This window comes from Prinia subflava, chromosome 15 (assembly GCF_021018805.1).
Source record: "Prinia subflava isolate CZ2003 ecotype Zambia chromosome 15, Cam_Psub_1.2, whole genome shotgun sequence".
Taxonomy (NCBI): domain Eukaryota; kingdom Metazoa; phylum Chordata; class Aves; order Passeriformes; family Cisticolidae; genus Prinia; species Prinia subflava.
In genome coordinates, this window is record NC_086261.1 from 2218297 (window position 1) to 2239884 (window position 21588).

The 21588-nt window shown below is 45.2% G+C and overlaps 2 protein-coding genes across 4 annotated transcripts in view; one reads left to right on the forward strand and one right to left on the reverse strand.

Annotated features, from left to right (window-relative positions):
* Positions 1–5802, forward strand: part of DENND4A (DENN domain containing 4A) — a 48321-nt gene extending 42519 nt beyond the window's left edge. For all 3 annotated transcript variants that reach the window (XM_063412711.1, XM_063412713.1, XM_063412710.1), the window contains 4 exons: positions 27–144; positions 794–956; positions 1860–1924; positions 2138–5802. In XM_063412711.1, the coding sequence (XP_063268781.1) occupies positions 27–144; positions 794–956; positions 1860–1924; positions 2138–2274 (483 nt within the window). In that variant the 3' untranslated portion in view covers positions 2275–5802. The remainder of the gene's footprint in view (positions 1–26; positions 145–793; positions 957–1859; positions 1925–2137) is intronic.
* An 803-nt stretch (positions 5803–6605) lies between these two features.
* On the reverse strand, positions 6606–21580 carry SLC24A1 (solute carrier family 24 member 1). The gene is made up of 11 exons (XM_063412716.1): positions 21447–21580; positions 20096–20252; positions 17535–18566; positions 16804–16866; positions 16206–16314; positions 11631–11714; positions 9901–10001; positions 9107–9307; positions 8652–8741; positions 7617–7783; positions 6606–6995 (listed from the first exon to the last, which is right to left on the reverse strand). The coding sequence occupies exons 3-11, from the start codon at positions 18447–18449 to the stop codon at positions 6746–6748; spliced, it is 1980 nt and encodes a 659-aa protein (XP_063268786.1). The 5' UTR covers positions 18450–18566; positions 20096–20252; positions 21447–21580; the 3' UTR covers positions 6606–6745.
* Positions 21581–21588: the final 8 nt, after the last annotated feature.

Here is a 21588-nt window from a genome sequence, read left to right on the forward strand (position 1 = left end):
ATGCCTTTGTGCTTTCTCCTGTTCAGATTCCACGGAACTGTATGTCAGAGGACAGTAAATATGTTCTTATTCAGATGCTATGGGACAATATGAAATTGCATCAGGATCCGAGGCAGCCTCTGTATATTCTGTGGAATGCTCAGAGTAAGTTTTCTTTCTTGTGCCTTTTGGTGGTATTTTTTAAGAACAATTCTCATTCTGAGCAGCTGAAGCATGTGTGTTGAGATAGGATGTCTTTGTGGATACTTCACATGAGCTACAATACCGATTTTTGATCATACTGCTTTTTGTCTTGCAGGTCAAAATCGCACTCTTTTGTTTGAGAGTGAGTGTTAACTTTGGTGTTGCTATTCTCAGTTTGGGTGACTTGTTTTGGGAGGGAATTTCATTCTGTGCTTAGCAGTAAACTGCTTGAACAAGTTTTAGTTTTCAGCATTTCTGTTTCAAATCATTGACTGGTATTGCCAGTGGCTTTTTCTTCACTGGGGTGGGAGGAATGAAAGGGAAGACATTTCATTGATGCTGTTCATCCACTTAGCTCATACTCTTATTTTTAGAATTTGCTTACTCAGAGTTTTGTTGCTGGTGTTGGATCACACACCTGAAAACAGCTCATGGCCCATTGCATCTGTTGAGTTTTCTTATGTGCTTTTTGTGTTCTACATCAATTTTTGACTTGATGTTTTGTTCACTCCATAGATGTCAATATTTTCACAGATTGTTTTTTTTCACAACTCCATACTTGCTACACAAAGAATCTATTTATTCTCACAGCCTTTCTAATGTTTTCCAGCCCAGAAGTACCCAATGGTCCAGTTATTGCAGAAGGATGACGACTCCTTTAACCAGGAGCTCCTGAGGAGTATGGTGAAAAGCATCAAGATGAACGATGTGTATGGACCAATGAGTCAGATACTGGAGAGGCTCAACAAGTGGCCACACATTAAAAGACAGAGGTGAGACCACCAACGTGCCCAGCTGGAGCAGAGTTGGGCAATAATCAGCTTATTAACGTGAATTATATTTTCCTAGTGCATTTTCTTTTAAAAAAAGCACTGTTTTTCACCAGTGTTCTCAAATTTATCACTCTGGTAATATTTTTTTTAAGCTAACTTTCACAAACTTTGTTTCTCCGTTTTTTCTTCTTTTTCCTCTCCCCTTCCCCTTTACAGCCACCTCTTTTTCTTACCTCTGAACAATGGGAACTAGGGATTGTGCATATATGTGTATATTTTGTTATTGAATGTCACTTATAAATTAGTAGGTGTTTTAAAATAAAAACCCTACACTTGTTTCTGGGGTGTGTGGGTAGATTTGGGGTTTGTTTTTAAGTCTTCAGTAGAGGACAGAAAATGAGCTAAAAGAAGAGGTTATGTCTCATATTTAGGCAGGGTTTTTTTCTATTAGCAGTGGCATTGGGGAACATTAATTCCTGTGAATTTTCATTTCTTGCCTGGATTTACTGATTTATACCAGGATATACAACAGGCTTGTCAAGAGCCGGAGCATTGACAAGGTGTTTGTTTGTCTGCCTGCTTTTTCAAGCTAATGTGAAAATGCAGAAAAGCAAATTCCTTGCATGGTGAAATTTTGTGGAATTTTGTTGAGTGTTTAAGTGCATGTTTCTCTCTGCATGCACTTAGTGCAACTTCAAGGGGACCTACCATGGGTGATACCCATATTTGGAGAATCCAGGGCAATTTCCAGAGCTCAGAAATGACAATAATTTGGAGGCACAAGCAGGATACATGTTCAAAATCCCTCTTTAATAAGTTGTCTTAAAATGCTTCAATCTGTTTTTAATAGAGATTTTGTGCTGTGTCAGTGCAGTGTATAAATTGGTTTTTTCACCATTTCAGGAGCCTTTACAGAGAAATACTGTTTCTTTCACTTGTTGCCCTGGGAAGAGATAACATTGATATAGGTGAGTTCTGCCAACTATTTGAATGAACACAGATGATGAGTTTATGCCAACTTAGTTGTTCAGCTTCCAGAAAAAAATAATCTGTAGATTAGATGTGTGCCACTCTATGGTAAGTGCCAAGTAAAAAGGACTTCACAGGTATTTTGTGCTGATAAGTGCAGCTGTTGTGGCATTTGGGTGGTGTTATCTGAAGCTGGTTTTGCCCTCCTGCAGATGCTTTTGACAGAGAGTACAAAATGGCCTACGACCGCCTCACGGCCAGTCAAGTGAAGAGCACTCACAACTGCGACAGACCGCCGAGCACCGGCGTGATGGAATGCAGGAAGATTTTTGGAGAACCATATCTTTAATATACCTGGCTAAAGAGGTGATATCTGTGACGTGTCCCTGTGTAAAATAACCACTTCAGTCACAAGGAACATCTCAGTCTTCAGTGTTCAGGAATGTGTGTGCCATGGACTGTGGCAGGAGGCCTCGGGAAATTCGGCCTGGCTGCGGTTGTGGAGATGGAAAGAGAGCAAAATGGGCCAAATATTATTCCCTTGTCCCTTGTCCTTTCTGCAAATCAGTGTGTGGAGAGGCAGGTTCTAAACAAAATCAGTTCTCTGACTTGGGACAACGTATTACAGCTCCCTTAAAAAAAAAAAATTAAGTAACAGGTGGACAGAAACAATGCACTGAAACTAATGTGAGCGAAGGAAATTCTTCAGAATCTATTGTTTACATAGAATATTCATGATGTTATGAAGAGCATACAAAGTTGTATTATACATATTTTAAATTGTTTATAGTAAGTTGATATTTTTTTAATTTTTTTAAATTACTGGAGTGAATTTTAAATGGACTTGCTGCAGAAGCAATACAGTGCTTATTTTTTTTGCAGTACACTGCTATTTATAGTAACTTGTCCAGTTACTTTTTGAAGAGTGATTTGTTTTTAAAGCAGAATAGAAAATGTTAATCTTCACCTAGACAGTACTGGAGATCCAGGATTTCTCTCATGCACACTTGGAAAATGTGTTACCACAGCAATCAGAAGGAAGGTATGGTAAATTTTACAAAACTCTAACAAATATTCAGATGTCTCCGTGAAACACTTGTGTAGAAATCACCTCTTCCTCTCGTGTTCCCCTCCCTCCCCACTCCCTAGGAAAGGGAAAGCACATTGAGGAGTCCTGTGGGTTTTGTTATGGAATCAGCCAGTCTCAGCTGTTGGCATTGTTAGTGTGGCCTCGTTCCAGATGTGACATGGAGCAAACGCCGGCCTGCAGTGAGCTCTCCATGAACACACAGTGCTCAGAGTCCTGGTGGTGGTGTTTGAAACACTCACTTCAACCACATAATGCCCATCAAAGCTTCTAACTCAAGTACATCCAACAAACTTGCTACAGGGAATTTTAGGGAATGTGACTTATTGGGGCATGTTGTGCTTAGTTAAACATACTTGGAATGTTCAGTCTCTATTTCACAGGCAAAACAACTTTTTTTTTTCCTCTGAGGAAAAGTGCTATATCAGTCCTTGTGGTGGAGTCATGGCTTTTGCCTCATGTTTTCTTGTTCTAGACATTTAAAAAATGTTCTGTGCTCTCAGTCACATAGCAACTCCTCACCAGAAGGCAGGCTACAGGGAAAATATCAGAAGTCTTGTGTGGAGGTGGGAAAACAGACATCGAACTGTATAAAACACCCTAAACAAATTTAAATCATGCTTTAACAAATAGTTTTATTTTAAGTAATCTTAATGATTTTCCACTTCTAATTTCTTTTAGTTATTGCTGTTGTAATACTTCCAATTATTCAACTGTTGCATTAGATTTTATATTGCAGTCTGCCTACCAGTAGGTGTTGTTTTTAAAAACATCTTTAGTTTGCAAGTATAATGAACCAGCAATATTTAGTTAGGCAGGAAGGTGATAAACTTTATAGCTCACATTTACTCTATTAAGTGAAATAGAATGAGTCTTAGAGGCTTAAATGAAAAGTAATGCTGCTATGAAGCTCTGTAACCTCCTCCCAGACCTCTGTAAAGTTGTAAGAAGCTGGCCTGAGAAGAAAGGATTGCAAGTGTGTAGAGCTGCAGGTATGTGCTGATGATAATTGCAGGATATAGTCCTGGATACAGCTCCCATCAGGTAATGCCTCTTCTCTAACATGCTGCTAATTATGTAGCTGACCTTTTGGAAAGTATCCCCCCACCTGAGGTGGAGCTAGCAATGCTACACTCACAACATCTTTCACATTTTATTTATTTTAACAAGTTGCGATGCTCTTTTGTACTGCCACACTTGTACAGTATCCTCGTGCATGAAATGGAGCTCCTTTTTTCACCCAGGTACACGGTAGAGATACCCTCCTCATTCCTCTGGACTATTGTGAAATAAGCAGGCTGTTTTTGAACACATTCCCTGTGAGTCCCCCTTCGTGCATGGCTGCTCTGCTCTGTACAGTAGGAATGCTGCACACCATGGAAATCCTGCCTCCAGTAGTTGCTGTACTTCAGCTCGTAGCTGGCTGTGCCCTGGGGAAGGTCGTGTTCCCATCCCTGCAGTTCTGTCTCCCATTGCCACTGGGGCAGCCACTGTTCTGTAGGACCTTGAAGCCATGAAAGGAGAGAGAGCAAGTGCTTTTTCCAGAGCTGCCGTGGGGTGTCAGAGGGCTGAGCTATGACCCAGCTTCCCACTCCCGCTGCGGGGTGGCCGAAGAGCCGAGCCCGGTCCCTGTCCCCAGACACGCACCCCTGTCACACGTGGCCCTTCCTCCATCCCAGCCTCCTTGTAAGGACTTCCAACTGCCTCCAGACTCATAAACCCAACCAGTCTGACTTCTCTCCAACATCCCCAGCCCTGTCAGGGCGTGGATGCTGCCCTGGGAACAGGCTTGTCCCTGCAGCCTGCACACAGTCCCTGTGCTGCATCCCCAGCGTTGCCAATGTTAATTTGGGTGTGCTTTTAAATTACTCTATCACGTAGTAGCTCATCGAGTGAAATCATTATACTTAATGAATTGTTTTATCAAGTCTGTTGCAAGTCAGTCCACTGTAGAAATATATAAAAATAGAGTTGGAATAACAACATACTATAGGTGGGAAATTTTCCTCATTCAAGTCATAATGTTCCAAATGTATCCTGAGGTCGATAATTTTTAAGCATCATACAATTCAGTGTTGAAACAGTTTTCAAATCTCACTGTCCTTTATTAGAAAAGCAATTTGACTATATTTTCCAATACCACAAAGATGAATAAATAAAATATTTGAGACATATTTTCAATTTAAAATTTTGTATAAACTGAATTTTCTCCTTTTGTGTACTAAATAATGCTTATGTCCAATACCTTAAACAAAGGTTTTACATTTGCAGTGCAATATATATTTTGCTTTACTGATGGTTCCACTGGAATAATTATTGGAGATGAAATACTGAAATGTGAATAGAAATTGTGCTGTTTCTCTGACACTGCTGTGTCCCATTTGAGAAGGTTTGCTGTTGGTACAGTTACAGCCTGATGAATTTGACTTCCACTGGCAAAATAAATTATATGTATCCCAAGAAAGAGAAAATTCCTGCATGTAAAATCTTAGTGTAACAAATGGGAGATGCAAATGATAATAATAGAGAGGGGTATTTCTGGATATTATCTCACTGGGATTTAAAAATGGTACTTTGTTAGTCTGCAAGCAGCACTTTTTAAATGAATGGTTGTAGATTTGTAAATATGTAATGTTTAAATTTTATTTACCAAAAACCAGTATGTTGGATGTTTGCTTTGGTTTGTAGTTCCTTTAAAATATGCAAAGTCAATGTTCACAATGTTAAGGTTTTTTTCTGTCTCATCCAAAAAAAAAGTTTTACAGTGAGTCAATAAAAAGCTTAAAATCTTTCTGGTTATTTTCATTAACATTTTATTAGATTGATTGGAGTGACAGAAACATCTGACACTCTTAACCACACTGTGTGCTCCCAGGAGGTGTTAACAATAAACCTCTCAGGTTTGGTGATGGCAGTGGCATTTTTTCATCTTGTCTATGTTGAAGTCAGTGCTAACAAGAGGAGTTAGTGCTGGTTAAATAAACTGTAACTGTCAGAGATTAGTGTCAGGATGAAAACAAACCTTCAGCAGTTCAACTCCTTGTTGTATTTGATTCCTGGCTTTAGTTGTGGTTAGAAATCATGTGCTGTTCTAACCCCTGAGCCTTTTAGTCTTGTTGCAGGTGACATCACGCTTGTACTTGGTGGCACTGTACAGGAATTTTAGGCTCTGCCCTGCAAGACCAGGTACAGGTACAGATCTGGCAGGAGCTCAGTGCAGTTTGAGGGGGTTCTCTGCTGAGCTGCAGCCTGTGTGTCCACAGGGGGATTTTAAGCAGAGCAGTTCCATGAAGGTGCAGCCACATCTGATTCTCTTCCCACTGAAGTAAAATTCATTGATTTCAGGGAGTTTGAGCAGTTTACTAACTAATTTAGAGTGTGTTCCTAAAAATTTCCTATAATGAGTAAATATTCTGTGGTGAAATTCAGCTCCTTGAACTTGAGGGGATCAGCCATAGTGAAAATTTGATGCATCTAAATTGTATCAGCCTTTCCACAAGTGCCTAAATGTGTGTTATTTAATTTTGGTCATTTCAGTATCTGTTCTGATCCTAAAGAAAAACACTAGAGGCTGACACACCACTTAAGATTGATTTATTTTTTAGCATGTTAAAGGTATCTTATTTTCAGTAAGTTTGTTACAATTCTGGTTGCTTTTTTTCAGTACAACAACTGCTACCTCAACCCCCTTTCCATGTTGCTGGATCCTCACACATGTTGAAGTGTCCACATGTCATACAGATACTGGGCAGGAAATTATCTTGTCCTCTAACATCACACTGATGATCAGAAACACGAAGTAAAGAGCAAACATGGTGAGCCCCAGTAGTTTGTTCATTTTCCATTTACAGACAGCAATGGAGAGAATCACAAACAGGAGCATGAGGAAAAGGAGAACAATTGCACAAAACAAACCATTGCTGCTGACTGCCACGGGGCTGAGGCCATTGAAGATGGAAAAAAGGAACCAGGGAACTGGCAGGCTGCAAGGAAAGGAAAAGTAATTGAAGTAAATGTTTTAAGGCAGTTCATTTTCTGCATCATAACTAAGCAATTTTTCCAAATTATTACAGGGAAAAAAATGCATGATTGTATTCAGTATAGCTCAGCATAAATCTAAACTAGATGTTGTTCTGTCAAAACTGCATTTGGATAATGCTTGCACTATCATAATGTAATCCAAGAGAAAAATGGTTGGAAAATAATTGCTAAGAATTAAGAGTCTTGGTGTGCTATAATAAGGAAATGTCCTGATGCTTTAGGATGGGACATCCAGGCACAGATACTGACGTTCCCCAGGAGCTGAGTGTCTCTGAGTGACCAGATGAGGTTCCTGCCTCTATAGAGCTTGGACATGAGCCAAAGATCTCTTGCATTTTTGTCTTGAAAATTTGGTAATTTCATGTTGATTCAGAATTGGGTGAAGATAGTGGGCTGAGTTATAACAGATTTCTTTCCTGGCTGGGTTTGGGTTGGGTTTCCTCCAAAGGAACTGGTTGCTCAGCTCCCTTCACTTAACTACAGCTAAAATGAAATTACCTGAGGCCTGTTTGGTTTCAAGGCAGGTAACTTTGTGTTTCAGCAGAAATGGACGTGGCACTCACCCCACAGTGATGTCGAAGATGTTGCTGCCCACGGAGCTGGACACAGCCATGTCCCCCAAGCCCTTCCGGGCCACGATGACACTGGTGATGAGGTCAGGGATGGATGTGCCTGCTGCCAGTATGGTTAACCCCATAATTTCCTCTGAAATCCCAATTGTTTCACCAACCTGATCAACACAACATCGAGTAGGGCTGTTAGCAATGGAACATGGGGTACAATTGCTCTGTGCAAGTGTTAGGGTTTGTGCCATATTTGAGTTAAAATATTTCAAGTCTCTTAAATGTGGCAGCATTTTCCTGATTTATAGGATTGAAAAATTCCATTTTACTGCATCTGTTGATTCTGGATTTGCTCTGCAGTGTAGGAAATCTGACTACAGTGATGCCAGCACTGAGCCAAGGTCAAGTCAGCTACAGCAGTTTTCCTGTCCTCAGTCCTCTTCTGGATGTTGTCTACATTTGCAAATTTAATAATATTTATTTAATATAAATAAATTTAGCTCTGCAAGATGTAAAGGCCTTTGGAGATGACAATCCTTAGATTTATGGCATGATCAGCTCTACTCTGCATGTGCAATTTATCACTCAATACAGACTGGGGGCTGATCCTACAAGATGGAAGTATTATTTCCCAGAATACCAGGTGAACATTGAGATGGGGAAGTGAAGATGATTTAACAGCTTCCAGAATCAGAACCTGTATTTTCCTAGAATTTTAATTAGGGAATGGATAATTATGTTCTGCAGAGAAACATTCATCAGTGAAAAGTCAGAATTAAGATAAGTCTTGATGGTGCTTTTCCTTTAACTGATGCACAAACTCCCTTGGAAGCTCTCAGAAATGAATGAATCTTTGTCAAATCAAAAAAAAAGGAAATCAAAAATTCCCTTTTGGGTTCTAACAAAACAAAGTTTCTACTGTTGTGATGGATGACTGCACCTGTAATTCATCAGATAAAATGCCACAGTAACACTGTCCCTTCTCCATAGAGTTGTTTTGAAATGGGGATTTGCAGAAAGAACAAAACCTCTCACCTGGTGAGCCCACCACACCATGAGATAAGAGAACACAGCAATCCAGAGGATGGATCCAAAAAATGTGATGACAAAGAATTTTTTGGACTCCTGTTGAAATCAAGTTTGAAAAAACAAAAGAGAAGTTGCAGGGAAGTTAACAGTCCCCACTGAAAACTGTTCACCTGAAAGACTTCACTGCAATTGATTGCATTAACTTGGACCCTGGTCTCTGTTTGCTGTCTTTCAGCTTGATTAGGTGACCTGTAGTTGCTAGAATTTGTAGTTTATTAAATTAAGTCTCTGGGATGACATTACACTGCAGCTGGGGCTCCTGTCCCACTCCCTGCAGCAGTAACAGCCCTTCAACTACGCAAGGACTCCAGACATGGACAAATGGACCCAGAGACTCCTGCCCAGAGGAAATCTATAGCTCAGCTAATGGCTCCAGTAGCAGAAGGAAGATAGATTCTTACTGGGTTTCTGACGTCAGGCAGAGTGCTCCAGAGAGGGAAGACAATGGGAAAGAGGAAAAGGTAAATTGCTTGTTTTGTCCTTGATTCTGGCCATTCCAGAGATAAGGGCTCATCGTTTTCGTCACCCTCTGTGCTGTCACCATCACTGTCCTCCTGGGTGTCAGAGCTGCTGTCGTCTGATGTGTCACTGCTTGACGGGGGCTGTGTCTCAGGATAAAAAATCAAAAAGCCAATATATTTTCACACTAACAAGGAGCTGCAGTTACTCACTGTGGCCTCACCTGAGCAGAGCTCGCATTTGTAACCTGCTGAGGGCAGCCACAGCTCTTGTGAGACAGGACCCAGCACCTGTGTGTTGTTAACTAATGGGCATCTATTAACTAGAACCACTTTTTAGACACAAATATTTTATGTCCTTGAAAAACCTTTTTTCATTGGAACTGCAAAACATCACCTGAAATGGATTTGGGGACCAAAGCAGAACAGTCTGCTGGTGAGCACAGGACAGGCAGTGCTCTTTCTCCCCTTACCCTGGAGTACCCTCTGACCTCAGAAGAGTCATTTGAGAGGACAATACTCTCCAGTATCACTTGGTGTCAGAATTTGGACCCAATTTGTGTTCGTAAGCCAAAGTGTTTCAGCCAGCATCTTCAATCACTACACACAGAGCCTATTTATAGATGCCAGTGACATGGGCTGGGTCCTGTCCCAACAGCTCTGGAGAGGGAAGGAGGAAAGTACACGGGAAGGTCAGCCTGGATGGCACGTAGTGCCTGTGCTCCTGATTTTGGTACCTGTCCATCCTGGGGCACGTCTGCCTTCTCTGTGTCTTTGCTGGGCTCAGAGTCAGTGCCAGGAGTTACCTGGACGGTGCTTGGTGCTTTCTTTTCCCCTTCTGCAAGAGCAATAAGAAGGAATGCTGGTTTCAGTCATCCTGGACGGGTGGCTTCAAGGCATTAAGCTTCCCTGTGGCCAGCAGGAGCTCTGAGCTCCCTGTCACCCTGGTGGCATTGCAGGTTAAACACCCTCAGACTGCTTAGGTTTGTTGTGTGTCCTCCCTGAGTGCTGTGATTGTGTTTGGTAAATCTGGGCAGAACTTGGCCCGCCTGGAGTAGGATGAGACCTTGGTGCTCCTCTGACCTTCCATGCAGAGCTGCTGTAAGGGGCACATGTGTAACAGGGAAATGCTGATCACCTCATCTACAGCTGATGAGCATTTCTTGGTTTCTTTCTGGATTCTGAGGATTGTATTAAACCCCTCAAAACCCAGAAAGGCTGTAAAGCTTTGCTTCTTGGGTTTCCCTCCAGCTCCCCCCTCCCTCCGTAGAGCATGGCATTCTCCAGGGACCTGATACTCTTCAAGGCTTCTGAGAAATGACCAGGTTGTGCTGCCAGACTTTAATCCTTGATCGTTTGGTGGGTATTCAAAAGCAAGTAGGAAAGTGCTGACACATACAAGGAAATGACTGCACTGTCCTGCTGTTCCTGCATTAACCTGCACAGCCAGGAGGAACACGGAAACCTCTCTGGGAGCAGAGCAGAAATACGAATAACACAGAGCAGGAATGAGGGAGTGAAGTTCAGTGTGGTGTTTATAGCACACACCAAGAATTTACTTGGGTTTTAAACAGTATTTTTCTCAAGTTTGGGCTCATTCACCTGTGAGACTGAGCATTGGGAGGTGCTCAGGTGCCTGTGTTGTGTGGAGCTGGGACTCTCCACACAAAAGTTTCTTGGTTTCTCCAACCTTGCTGACAGCAGAGATCTCTGTTGCAGCACAGGTCAGCTCTGGCTCCAAGGCAGCCTTTGTGTCAGGAGTGACAGAGAAAACTCAAAAAAAATTTAAACTGACAAAGGGCAGATCTAGGTTAAATGTTAGATTAGAAATTCTTATCTGTAAGGGTGGTGAGGCCCTGGCACAGGGTGCCCAGAGAAGCTGTGGCTGCCCCATCCCTGGCAGTGTCCAAGGCCAGGCTGGACAGGGCTTGGAGCAGCCTGGGATGGTGGAAGGTGTCCCTGCCATGGCAGGGGGTGGAATGGGATGGTCTCTAAGGTTCCTTCCAAACCAAATGATTAAATGATTCTGTGATTCTGTTAAAGAAAGGGTGCGCAGGTCCCTTATAGACACAGTGGAAGAACCTTCTGTGCCTTTCTGCAAGTGTATGAGGGAACTTTGTTTTAACAAACACCTCATTTGCAGGGTCTACCAAAGACCAGCAGCACCCAGGTGCTGTCTGCAATGCCCTGATTTCCCTCCTGCACTGTTCCATGGCCATTTCCAGTCCATCCTTGTAGCTCTCCCTGCCCTGCCTCACCAACAGCTCCTCTGGGGATGGCTGCTCCTGCCCACGTGCATCGATTGATTTCTGCTGCATTGTTACAGCAGCCATCTGCTCCCAGCAACAGCCCAAAATCTGTGCTAGACCCCAGGGTTTCTTTGCCAGCCCTTGGGCTCTGCGTGCTGGGAAGGTGAGGGCTTGCAGTGCAAAACAAGGCAAACAGTGCTGGCTCTTTCTGCACTCACCTGGCTGGGAGCCTTGTCCTTCCAGGGTCTCAGCCTTGGCCTTGGCCATGTTGCTCAGAAAGTCAACCCTGTCTTTAAACTTTGCTGTGGGTGAGAAGGACACAATCACCACAGGCTGTCACTGCAAAGGCCCCTGCACCTGCCTCCCCCAGCACACCCATGCTCTTGCCCAGGTTTTGGCTGCTGCTGCTTGGTCACATCTGCTGTATTTAACTCCTTAGTGCTACAGCAACTGCACTAGCAATTTCACATGGAAATATTTAAAGAGAATCTAGAGGAATGAGAGATCCTTTCCAGGTCAGTAATACAGAGGATATCTGTACTTCATAGGAAGAAAATGCAAAAAGAACAGATGAGGAGTTCTGGTGCAATATCATCTTGTTCCCAATGGACTATTGATTTTTTTCCAGGCTAGATTATGAGCAAACTAAAAGCGACACTTTTCTCCTGCCATGTGGCTTTTAAGGAGGCTTTAGGGTGCTGCTTACAGCCTGGGGACCTGATGGGAATGGAAAATAAACACCTTTTATGTTCCAGTTCCCTGGAAAACGATTGATTTTTCTAAGTATACACCAGTGTCTCCTGCTGGAGTGGTCTAAATTCCTGGTATCCAGGTTCAGCATGGTCCAGGCTGTCTGAAAGATGATCTTCATCAGCACAGGTCTGGTGCTCTATTTCTGAGACTGCTGAGGGCTTCTTCAACTCTGAACCAAGCTCTGCTTTACTCAGCTGAGCTGCTTTTTTACTGCATTACAGTGAACTGTGAAACTGTCTCTATAGTTGTTTTTTGCTCAAATACCTTACTGCTGACTCTCAGTGAAAGTGAACAAGAACGGGCTCAAAGAAAAGCCCTGTTTTGCTCTAATCTATGTCCTCTGTTGAGCTGCACACCCAGTGATTGAGAGTCACTGGGTTTGCACATGGGCAGTAGCCAGAAGGAATTGGCCAACGCTGTGTTTGGCTTGTGAATTAATTTCCTCTGAAAGTTTTATCACACTGATTTAATCTACTGTGTTGTTGACTACACACCCAGAAGGTGCTGTTGTCATATACCTCAAGGGCAGGGCCCTGCCACTTCATTAATCACAGTGACATTGAAATAATGGAAATGGCAGGTCCAGCCTCGTGGGCAGAACTATTGTTGAGCTGAACCTTGTGAAAATCAGTAAATTCTGCTGTGTGTCCAATAACTGGGCCCATGTCAGACAGGAAGAGCTCAGGGGACAAGTTCTGCTCTGGTGAGATTCCTGCTACTGTCTGACAGAAACATCTTTCACCAGCTGGGATTTCCACTGAGCACTGGAATGGCTGGACTGGGATGAAATGCTCATGGAATACCAGAATGGTTCAGGTTGGAAGGGACCTTAAAGCTCATCCTATTCCACTCCCTGCCATGGGCAGCGACACCTTCCACCATCCCAGGCTGCTCCAAGCCCTGTCCAGCCTGGTCTTGGACACTGCCAGGGATCCAGGGGCGGCCACAGCTTCTCTGGGCAACCTGTGCCAGGGCCTCACCACCCTTACAGGTAAGAATTTCTAATCTAAATGATTATTTCTTCTCCTTTGAAAAGCTGGCTGGGACTCAAGAGCCTGACTCTTCCATCTCCTTATCAATACTGAAGTTCACTGGAGGGGATGTGAAGTGTTGGCTTCCTTCCCCCTGTGCTCATGCACATGCCCATCCCTCACTGCAGGGGTGAACTTTTGCTCCCAGTCTCCTCTAAGCACTGGGCAGTGCATCCTTCTGTTTGGCTTTTCCCTGAAGCTACTGCAAAAGCTCCTGTCAGCAGGGTCAGGGCGGTCGGGCTCAGCCTGAGATTATGGAAATTCAAGCTCCTGGCTGGCTGCCCTCAGCCAGGCCACGGGCTGGGAGTGCTGAGTGGAGCCCGGGAGCATCTCTGTCAGGATAAACAGATTAGGCCCAGGCCACTGTCCAGTCCTCATGAGATCAGCCTTGTTCAAAAGGGTGTTAATTCATCTGACACACAATTCCTGAAGGAGGGACTGAGGTTGGAGGCAGAGCTGGCTCTAAGCTGGCCAGATCTGCGGGTCAGCACGAGGAGGAAGGATGTCCATGGGCTCAGTCCGGGCTGTGCTGGATCAGCTGTGCAGGGCAATGTCCCTCTCAGTCCCTCTCACTGCTGGCAGCTCTGTCCCCAGGGCTGAGAACCCAGCACACAGGACATGTCCAATGGCCCTGAGATGCTCTTCAGGAGAATTCTTGTCCCATGAATTGACAGCATCCAGGATGGACTTCAGGTGGCAGCTGAGCTTCTACCTTGAATTTGGCTCTCACATTTAATTCATTCTTTGGCTCTAACAGTCAGCCTAACAAGACTGACAACACAATCAGCAGGGAGGATTTTTTCTTTACAATTGGGCATGAACCTGAAGGATTGGCGATTCTGCTGTATAAAAGTGGAAGTATAAAAAAAGTTTTGATTCCTTTTGCCCCTCTGTATCATGATTCTCTTATAACAAATGATGGAATGCTAATGAGTTTCTCCTACAAGGCACACAGGATTTGTCACATGGGCTCCTTGATTTTGACTGCTGGGCTGTTGCAATATCAGTAATTTTATTGTTATATTTTATAAGGCGCAGTCTCTGTTCTCACAGCGTTGAGTGGGACAGGCACGTACCTGGGGCAGAGGTTTTGCCATTTACTCAGTGGCATTAGTAAAGGGTCTGGGAAATGAGCAGCTTCTGGAGAGGCTGTGGCAGCCCGTGCCCGCACGGTCCCTGCGGTGTCAGAGCCACAAACACACGGTCACACTCCCACCTAGTGGCTGCCGCACACGGCTCGCACCCTGCCGGGCTGCCGGCAGAGCCTTAGCTTGGATATCAGAAAAACTTTCTGCACCCCAAGAGTTCTCAAGCCCTGGCACAGGGAGTCTCCATCCCCGCAGGGATTTAAAGGATGCTTAGAAGGGGCATTTAGGGACACGTGGCCTTGGCAGTGCTGGGGGAACAGTCGGACTTGATGATCTTAAAGGTTTTTTTCAACCTAAATGATTCTGTGATTCTGTGTAATGAGTAGAGAAGTTGTCTTTGAGAGAAGATCCCAACTGGGCCCCAGTCCTGTTTATTCCATATTCGCAAGGCCTGGGAACAGCAGCCTCTTCAGCAAGGACAGTGATTTGCACCTGCATGGAAAGCTCCCACCAGCCTATTCTGGGCTGAACTGCCTGGGGCTCTCCTTGGCCTGGCTGCCAACCTCAGCCCCCACAACTCTTCTGCTGAGGGGTCCAGAGTTTCACCAGGGCCCCAGCCTGGACCAGAAAGCCAAGCCTGTGGTGGCCTGGGGGGCAGATAGTGCACAGAGACATTTAGAGGTGTGGGAAGGAGGAGAAGGTGCTGGGAGGTCTCTGAGTGGCAGCAGCCCCTCAATTCTGTAACTGTCTGATGCTCAAGGCAAGGGCACAACCTCTTGGAAGGTTTTTGGTCTGTCCTGGTGCTGTTGATGCAACCTTTTGGAGGCACAGGAGGCAAGGAGCAAACCCTGATGAGTCTGGCTCTTGTTAGGCTACTGCTCATAACACATTGGGTGTCTTCACTGGAATCTGTCCAAGCAGACACTGATCTGCCTTGGCCTCCTCCAACCTCCTTTGTTTCCTCGATCAGTTTGTGCAGGGATTCTGATCTGGAGAGTCCTCTTTGTAACCTCTGTGAGGGACATGAGAGGTGTTGATCTGCTTAGCTTCAGTCTCTCTTTGAATGGGCAGCAGATAATCTCTTTAGAACAAGTAGGGCAGTGTAGGGGTTGGGCATCTGCTAAGCTAGGAAGCAAAATCTTTTTTTTAAATGTGCTTCACTATTGCTTTGAAAATAAACCTCCACGGTATGACTGGATTAGATTTAATATAAAGCAACATGTTAAAAAAGGCTGTGTACAAAGACCCTGGTCTGTCTGGACATGAGGTTTCTCTGCACCTTGGACAGTTTAAAAGGGGTTTCTGACCTGAGCTGGTCCTTCCCTGGCCCTGGGGAGCCCCCACTGCCTGCACAGGGCTATGGGCACGCTTTGCCATGGCAGTGATGATACCACGGTGCAGGTGGGCTTTTAGAGATGTCAGCCTGAATCACACAGAATCGGCCTCACCATCACAATTAGAATCTCAGCTGGGATTTTAACCAGTCAAAAAGATAATTCTTCAAAGATTTTAACCTCTTTTTGTGCTGCTGTTTCAGGGCTGGGATGAGGTCTGAGCATAGAGGAGGAAGATGGGATGTGCTATGGGACAGAGGAAGCTGATAACTCACATTTTCTGCCCCTCCAGTCAGAGAGACAGCAGAGATGGGAGATGTCACCACTTCCAGGGAACCCCAGCAGCCACCGCCACAGCAGTAACCAGCTTGGCACAGGAAAATAGATATGGCAGGACCAAAACGTGAGGTGTTTGTCCTTGCCAGCCACGCAGTCAGAGGAGGCACATCCCACTGTCACAGAGTTCCCACACCTGACACCATCTGTGATTCTCAGCTGCATCCCAAGGGTGAGTTGCTGACCCCAAAACACTGATTGTCTTCCCAGGCTGTGAACCCAAGGCCCTGTGGTGTGGAGCATCCACTCACCTTCTGCCAGGGGGTCCAGGGTGTGGATCATGAGCTGGACGATGGTGCCGCGCATCTGGGAGTTGTGCAGGGAGGCCGAGCTGCTGCCCCGCTGCAGGGTTGGCCCGGGCTGTGGGGAGGCACAAAGCCAGTCAGTTCCAGCTTCTTTGTCCTCTACAACAGACAGGGCCTCTCCAGGCCATGGGGCAGCAATTCAACAGCAGCAGAGGAATCAGCTGTTCAGTGTTTGTTTGGGGGAAGGACCGACCCCTCCAGCCTCTGCTGTGAGAGCCCAGGAGGAAATCTGGCCATGACACCAGGTAAGAAGAGTCACATTTTGAATTTCTGTATGCCTGTTTTGTAGCAGAGAACAAGCAGCACTCTTCTAGTTAAATCCACCTGGGAAGCCTGGGCTGTCTCTTAAATTTTATAAAAATTCCTGGAAGGACAGGACTCAGCCAAGTGTCCTCTTAAGCAAACTGTGGTCATTGTGCCAGATAGGATACAGGCTTTGGTGCAGGTTTCTTGACACAAGAGATGACACTTTATTTATGACCTGACATGGGCAGAGATTCAAAATACCATGACTTCAGATCCCTGTGAAGTGGCTTAGACCTACCTGCAGCTTCTTCACTTCTGGTGGCTTCACTGTTCCATCATCTACAGCTGCCCTTGTGCTTGTCTGCAAGCAACGAAGAACAGAAATGAACAATCACCTCTGCTGCTTCAGGACCTAATGATCCTTCAGACCTGCTGAAGGACAAAAAAGCCTCCTTAAAAGCACTGGTTTCTGAGAAAAAGAGAATTCTACCTACAGCCTCCCAGTGAGGATGCAGATAAGTGGGGGCAGACTCACAACTGATTCCTATAGCTACAGACAGACCCAGACTTCATCTCCAAACATCTGTATCCTTACTCATTTGCCAGCAGAGTGAATGTGCAAAGGGTTTTTGGGGTTTTTTTACAGTGATTAGCATTACTTAGGCTTAGGCTGGGACAGAAGTCTTTTCCCCCGTTTACAAGAATTGTCTGATCTTATTGCCAGACCGTGTTCCTGCAGGTGTTCTTTCTGAAACTTCTTTACAACAACCAAGTAGGCAAAATCCCTATCTTTGAAAGCAGCTAAGAGACATTTAGTAATTGCACAGGTAAAACTCCCTTTTAGTGACATTCTCCAGTTTCTTAGACTCTCTCTAGTTTGCATTTCCCTCATTCTAAAACCACAATTATTGACCAGTACCTGTATTCTGAGCTTCGAATATGTGCTTTGTGAAGGAGATGCAGTTTTTCTTTGTGCTTTACACTAGAAAGGTATTTCCAACTTGCCCTCTGAACTCTAAGGACACCAACCTTCTGTATATGCTCTGCTGATGCTGCCTGCACAGCATTTAGCTTCTTTATCAGCTCCTGCTTCACCCATTGCTCTAGGAACACGTTGTGTTTCATGGTGAACACGTATGTGGCATAGGCAGTCAGTAAAAGGAGGCTTTCCCACCAATCAATGACACTGTCTAGGAAAAACAGGATGAGCATCAGTAAGTCAACAATGTAGAATGAGATGTCTCTAAATAAGGGCCACCATGTCAGGTGGAGTATCTGCCTTGAGAAGAGGGCACAGGTGCCAATGACAAAGAGGATATTAAACACTGCTGAGCCCACAATGGTCCCGATGCCAACATTGCTGTGTGAGATGAAGACACCTATGAGGGAGGTGAAGAGTTCTGGTGCTGATCCACCTGCTGCCATGAAGGTGGCTCCAGCCACGTCTTCGGAGATCTGCAGCTTCTCAGTGATCACTCCCAAAGCGGGGACAAAATACTCATCACACACTATGGCCAAGGCCACAAACACATACATCATGCCAAAGATGTGAAGTACAACCCACCCTTGCCTGCGTTCTTCCACACTGAACAGGTCCTGGGGATATTCTCCTTTGGACTCATAGGGTGGTTTTTCATCTGGGGAGCTTTCACTGGCATTTTCTTGCTGTGGTGGTGTAGCCACTGACGTGGGCACAGCTGGCTCAGGATCCACATAGATACAGTGCTTTATTTGGGGTGCTGTGGCATTGCCTCTTACAGCAGTCTTGTTGCTGGGGAGGTCCCTGGAGGTCACTTTGGCAGGGTCCATGGGTTGGGGGGCTCTGTGTGATGCTGGAAGGGCAGAGGGGCTGAACTGGAGCTGGTAGAAAGAGAGGACCAACACTATGGCAAGCAAGAAAAGGATTCGGTTCCTCCGTAGCCGCCTCCTCCGTGGCAAATGCATTTCCTAAGGGTTCAAAACTCAGAACTGTGTCCAGAAGCCACTGAAGACTTCACTTGCTCAGCAGTTGGCTGATCTGGAACATCAGGCGTGGAACTGCACAGCACAAAATGGGGAATCCTGCAAAAGAAAATCTGGTGTGAAAAACAAAGCACTGCAACTTTCCACCATTTGGGCAGCAGCACTTCACTGACTGCTTGTCTATTTTTCAATAAAAAGAAATGGACTTAAATGAGTAGAGAGAGCTCTAGATCTGGATTTCAGGCTGTTTTTTAATATGACTGCAGGCTATGCTGATTAAAGGTTTGACTTAATAGAGAGAAGTTGGCTGAGGCACTCCAATCCGAGCTGAATTCTGATTCCACCAAATGCCCATATCCAGAAGCTGTTAAGGACTGTATTTACTGGAATCCAGTTGTTGTTCTGTAATATTATTGGGTCATTGTTGTGCAGAAGGAGTGGATACAGCTTCTGTCAAGGAACCAGCTAAAGATGATGCTCTGAAGACAAGATCAAGCTGTTCAAACCTCCCTCCTAAACCAATTATTCACCAAAATAATCTCAGCAGGGGAATGAAAAGTGCTTGAGAGTTCCCACTGCTGCTGCTCCGTGGCTTTCCAGCCTTTCACTCCCCAGGAAACCATCCAAGCAAGGGTGAGGTTTATCCCTCAGTTTGAGCAGAGCACAAGGAAAATGTGGTTCTAGTAAAACTGGGGGTGCTGAGCAGCCACTTGTTTCTATGACTACATCTTTTCAGGGCTTTCTCTAGAAATCAGAACTGGCAAAGTGGAATTGTAATCATACCTTTTATTAGGGATAATTAGCATATCTTGCATAATTATGTGAACAGCATTTAGAAAGGGAGAGAAATTGTAAATGCCAGAGTGACAGTGCCTGCAGCTGTGACAGCACAGGGGCAGAGTTTTGGGGCTGGACAGAATTTATCCTTCAGCACTGCTCGAATGTTTTACCTTAGAATGATACTCTTCATGGATTATTTTTTTCCCCAGAGTGGGCACGTTACATTATTCTTTAGCTGTGAATTATTCTTTAGATATGAATCATAGTTTTCTAAACCATTCTCAGATAAGCTCTTCATGCAAGTTATCACACATTTATCCTCTTGCATAACACCCAGGGAAGTTATCAGCCTAAATTTCTTGCAAAACAGGCAATGTTAATTTAAATAGTTGGGAGGATCACTAAGGCAACAGTAAGAGAGGGTCATGGGAATACTTAGATAAATAGATGATACAAGCTTTGCTTTTCATACAAAAAAAAAACATACATGTGGCAGAACTGCACAAGAGGTGTAACAAATTGCATATTATGAGAAAATAACTCTTCCTAACAAAGACAGGAGAATTAAAGGGATGGCACAGAGAGAACACAGTCATGCACACACTCCTATTTAAACACTGACTTTACTTCTCCTCTCCAAAAGGAGCAGCTTAAAAGACTTTTTGCAAGCAGAAAGATATCCAAAGCTACAGTCAGTTCTAAGACGTCTCCAGCCTTTCACAATTCCTGACCAGAGGAATTGTTTCTCTATCTTGTGAGTTTTGGTGAGCTGCTGATAAACTCCTTTTCTCACCTCCTGTCTCAGTAACACAAGATCCAAAGCAATCAAACAAACCTCCCCAGCCTACCTTCCAAAGGTCTGTCCAGGAGGAAGGGGAGCTCCAGGGGTTGTGTGTAGTGCTGGAAGCTTCTTTGGTACTTAACAGCCAGATGAGAGATGCTGTTGCAGAGAGAGGCAGCTGAAAATGATCCCATTTTCAGGATGTCTCCTCTGCTGGCAGAGTCCTAAAACAAGAGCGGGTCAGGTGTGAAGGACATGTTAGCGGAGGAATTCCCAATCCACTTTAATACCCACAGCCCCTAAGAAGATTAAATAGTATTGTATAGATTTGGGTCTATCTCTGAAGCCAATACCTTTGTCTGCTACCACAGGTTATTCTCAGTGTGAGGGCAGGTGATTATCCCCTTCACAAGCTCCTGGACTGAAGCACCAGCCATGGACACGGATCACCCTCACGGCATTGGCAAGGGGTAAATCACATTTATAAACACTTCTAAACAACGCACATGGAACTGCACTTTGGGGCTTCTCCAGTGGCTGACAGGCCAGATGTCAGATAAGCAGCTCTGCTGGTCTTTGCCACAGTATGTGTCTACTTTGCAATGCCAGAGGGAGGTTTAAAACTCACTGACTCCTGGAAAAATCCCTCAGGGCCTGTGCCAGGAGCACTGAGGCAGAGAGCAGGGACCTGGGGATTGTGCCCGTGGCTCTTGTGTGGCACTGATAAGGTCCAGATCCACAGCTACATAACAACATCCCTGGCCAAGGATTTAGCAGCTACAAGAACCTAAATCGTCAGATTTACCACAGGGGAATTAGAAAATTATGATTTGATTTTGGGACACTGAGGGGCTGGAGCATGTCCAGGGAAGGGAACAGAGCTGGGGAAGGGTCTGGAGTGGCTGAGGGAGCTCAGGCTGGAGCAAAGGAGGCTCAGGGGGAATTTCTGCCTCTGCACAACTCCTGACAGGAGGGGACAGCCGGGGGTTCGGGCTCTGCTCCCAGGGAACAGGGACAGGAGGAGAGGGAACGGCCTCAAGTTGCACCAGGGGAGATTTAGGTTGGATATTAAGGAAAACGTCTCTGCTGAAAGGGTTGTCCAGCACTGGAACAGGGCAGCAGTGGAGACCCCATCCCTGGAGGGATTTAAAAGCTGTATGGATGTGGACCTGGGGAATGTGGCTCACACTGGCCTTGGCAGTGCTGGGGGCATACTGGGACTTGATTTTAGAAGGCTTTCCCAGCTATTCTGTGACGCTCTGTTAGTTTTAAAGCAAACTGTTGTCTGAACACACAGCTTCAGGAGTACATCCCAGTTCTGCACTGGAGTTTAGCGCCTGCCGCCCCCCACCCACTCCCACAAGTACAGAACCAGGAGAAGGAGCCGCACTGCCCAGCCGGGATGCTTATCCACAAACCCTTCTCCACACATAGCGGTCATTTGTGGTCACATTTTCTGTGGGCACCACACTCCCCCAGCACGGACATCCCCCATTCCCGCTTCCCGCGCGGTGTGCGCCCTCCCGGGCTGCGTGAGGCGCGGCCCTTCCCGCGCGGGCC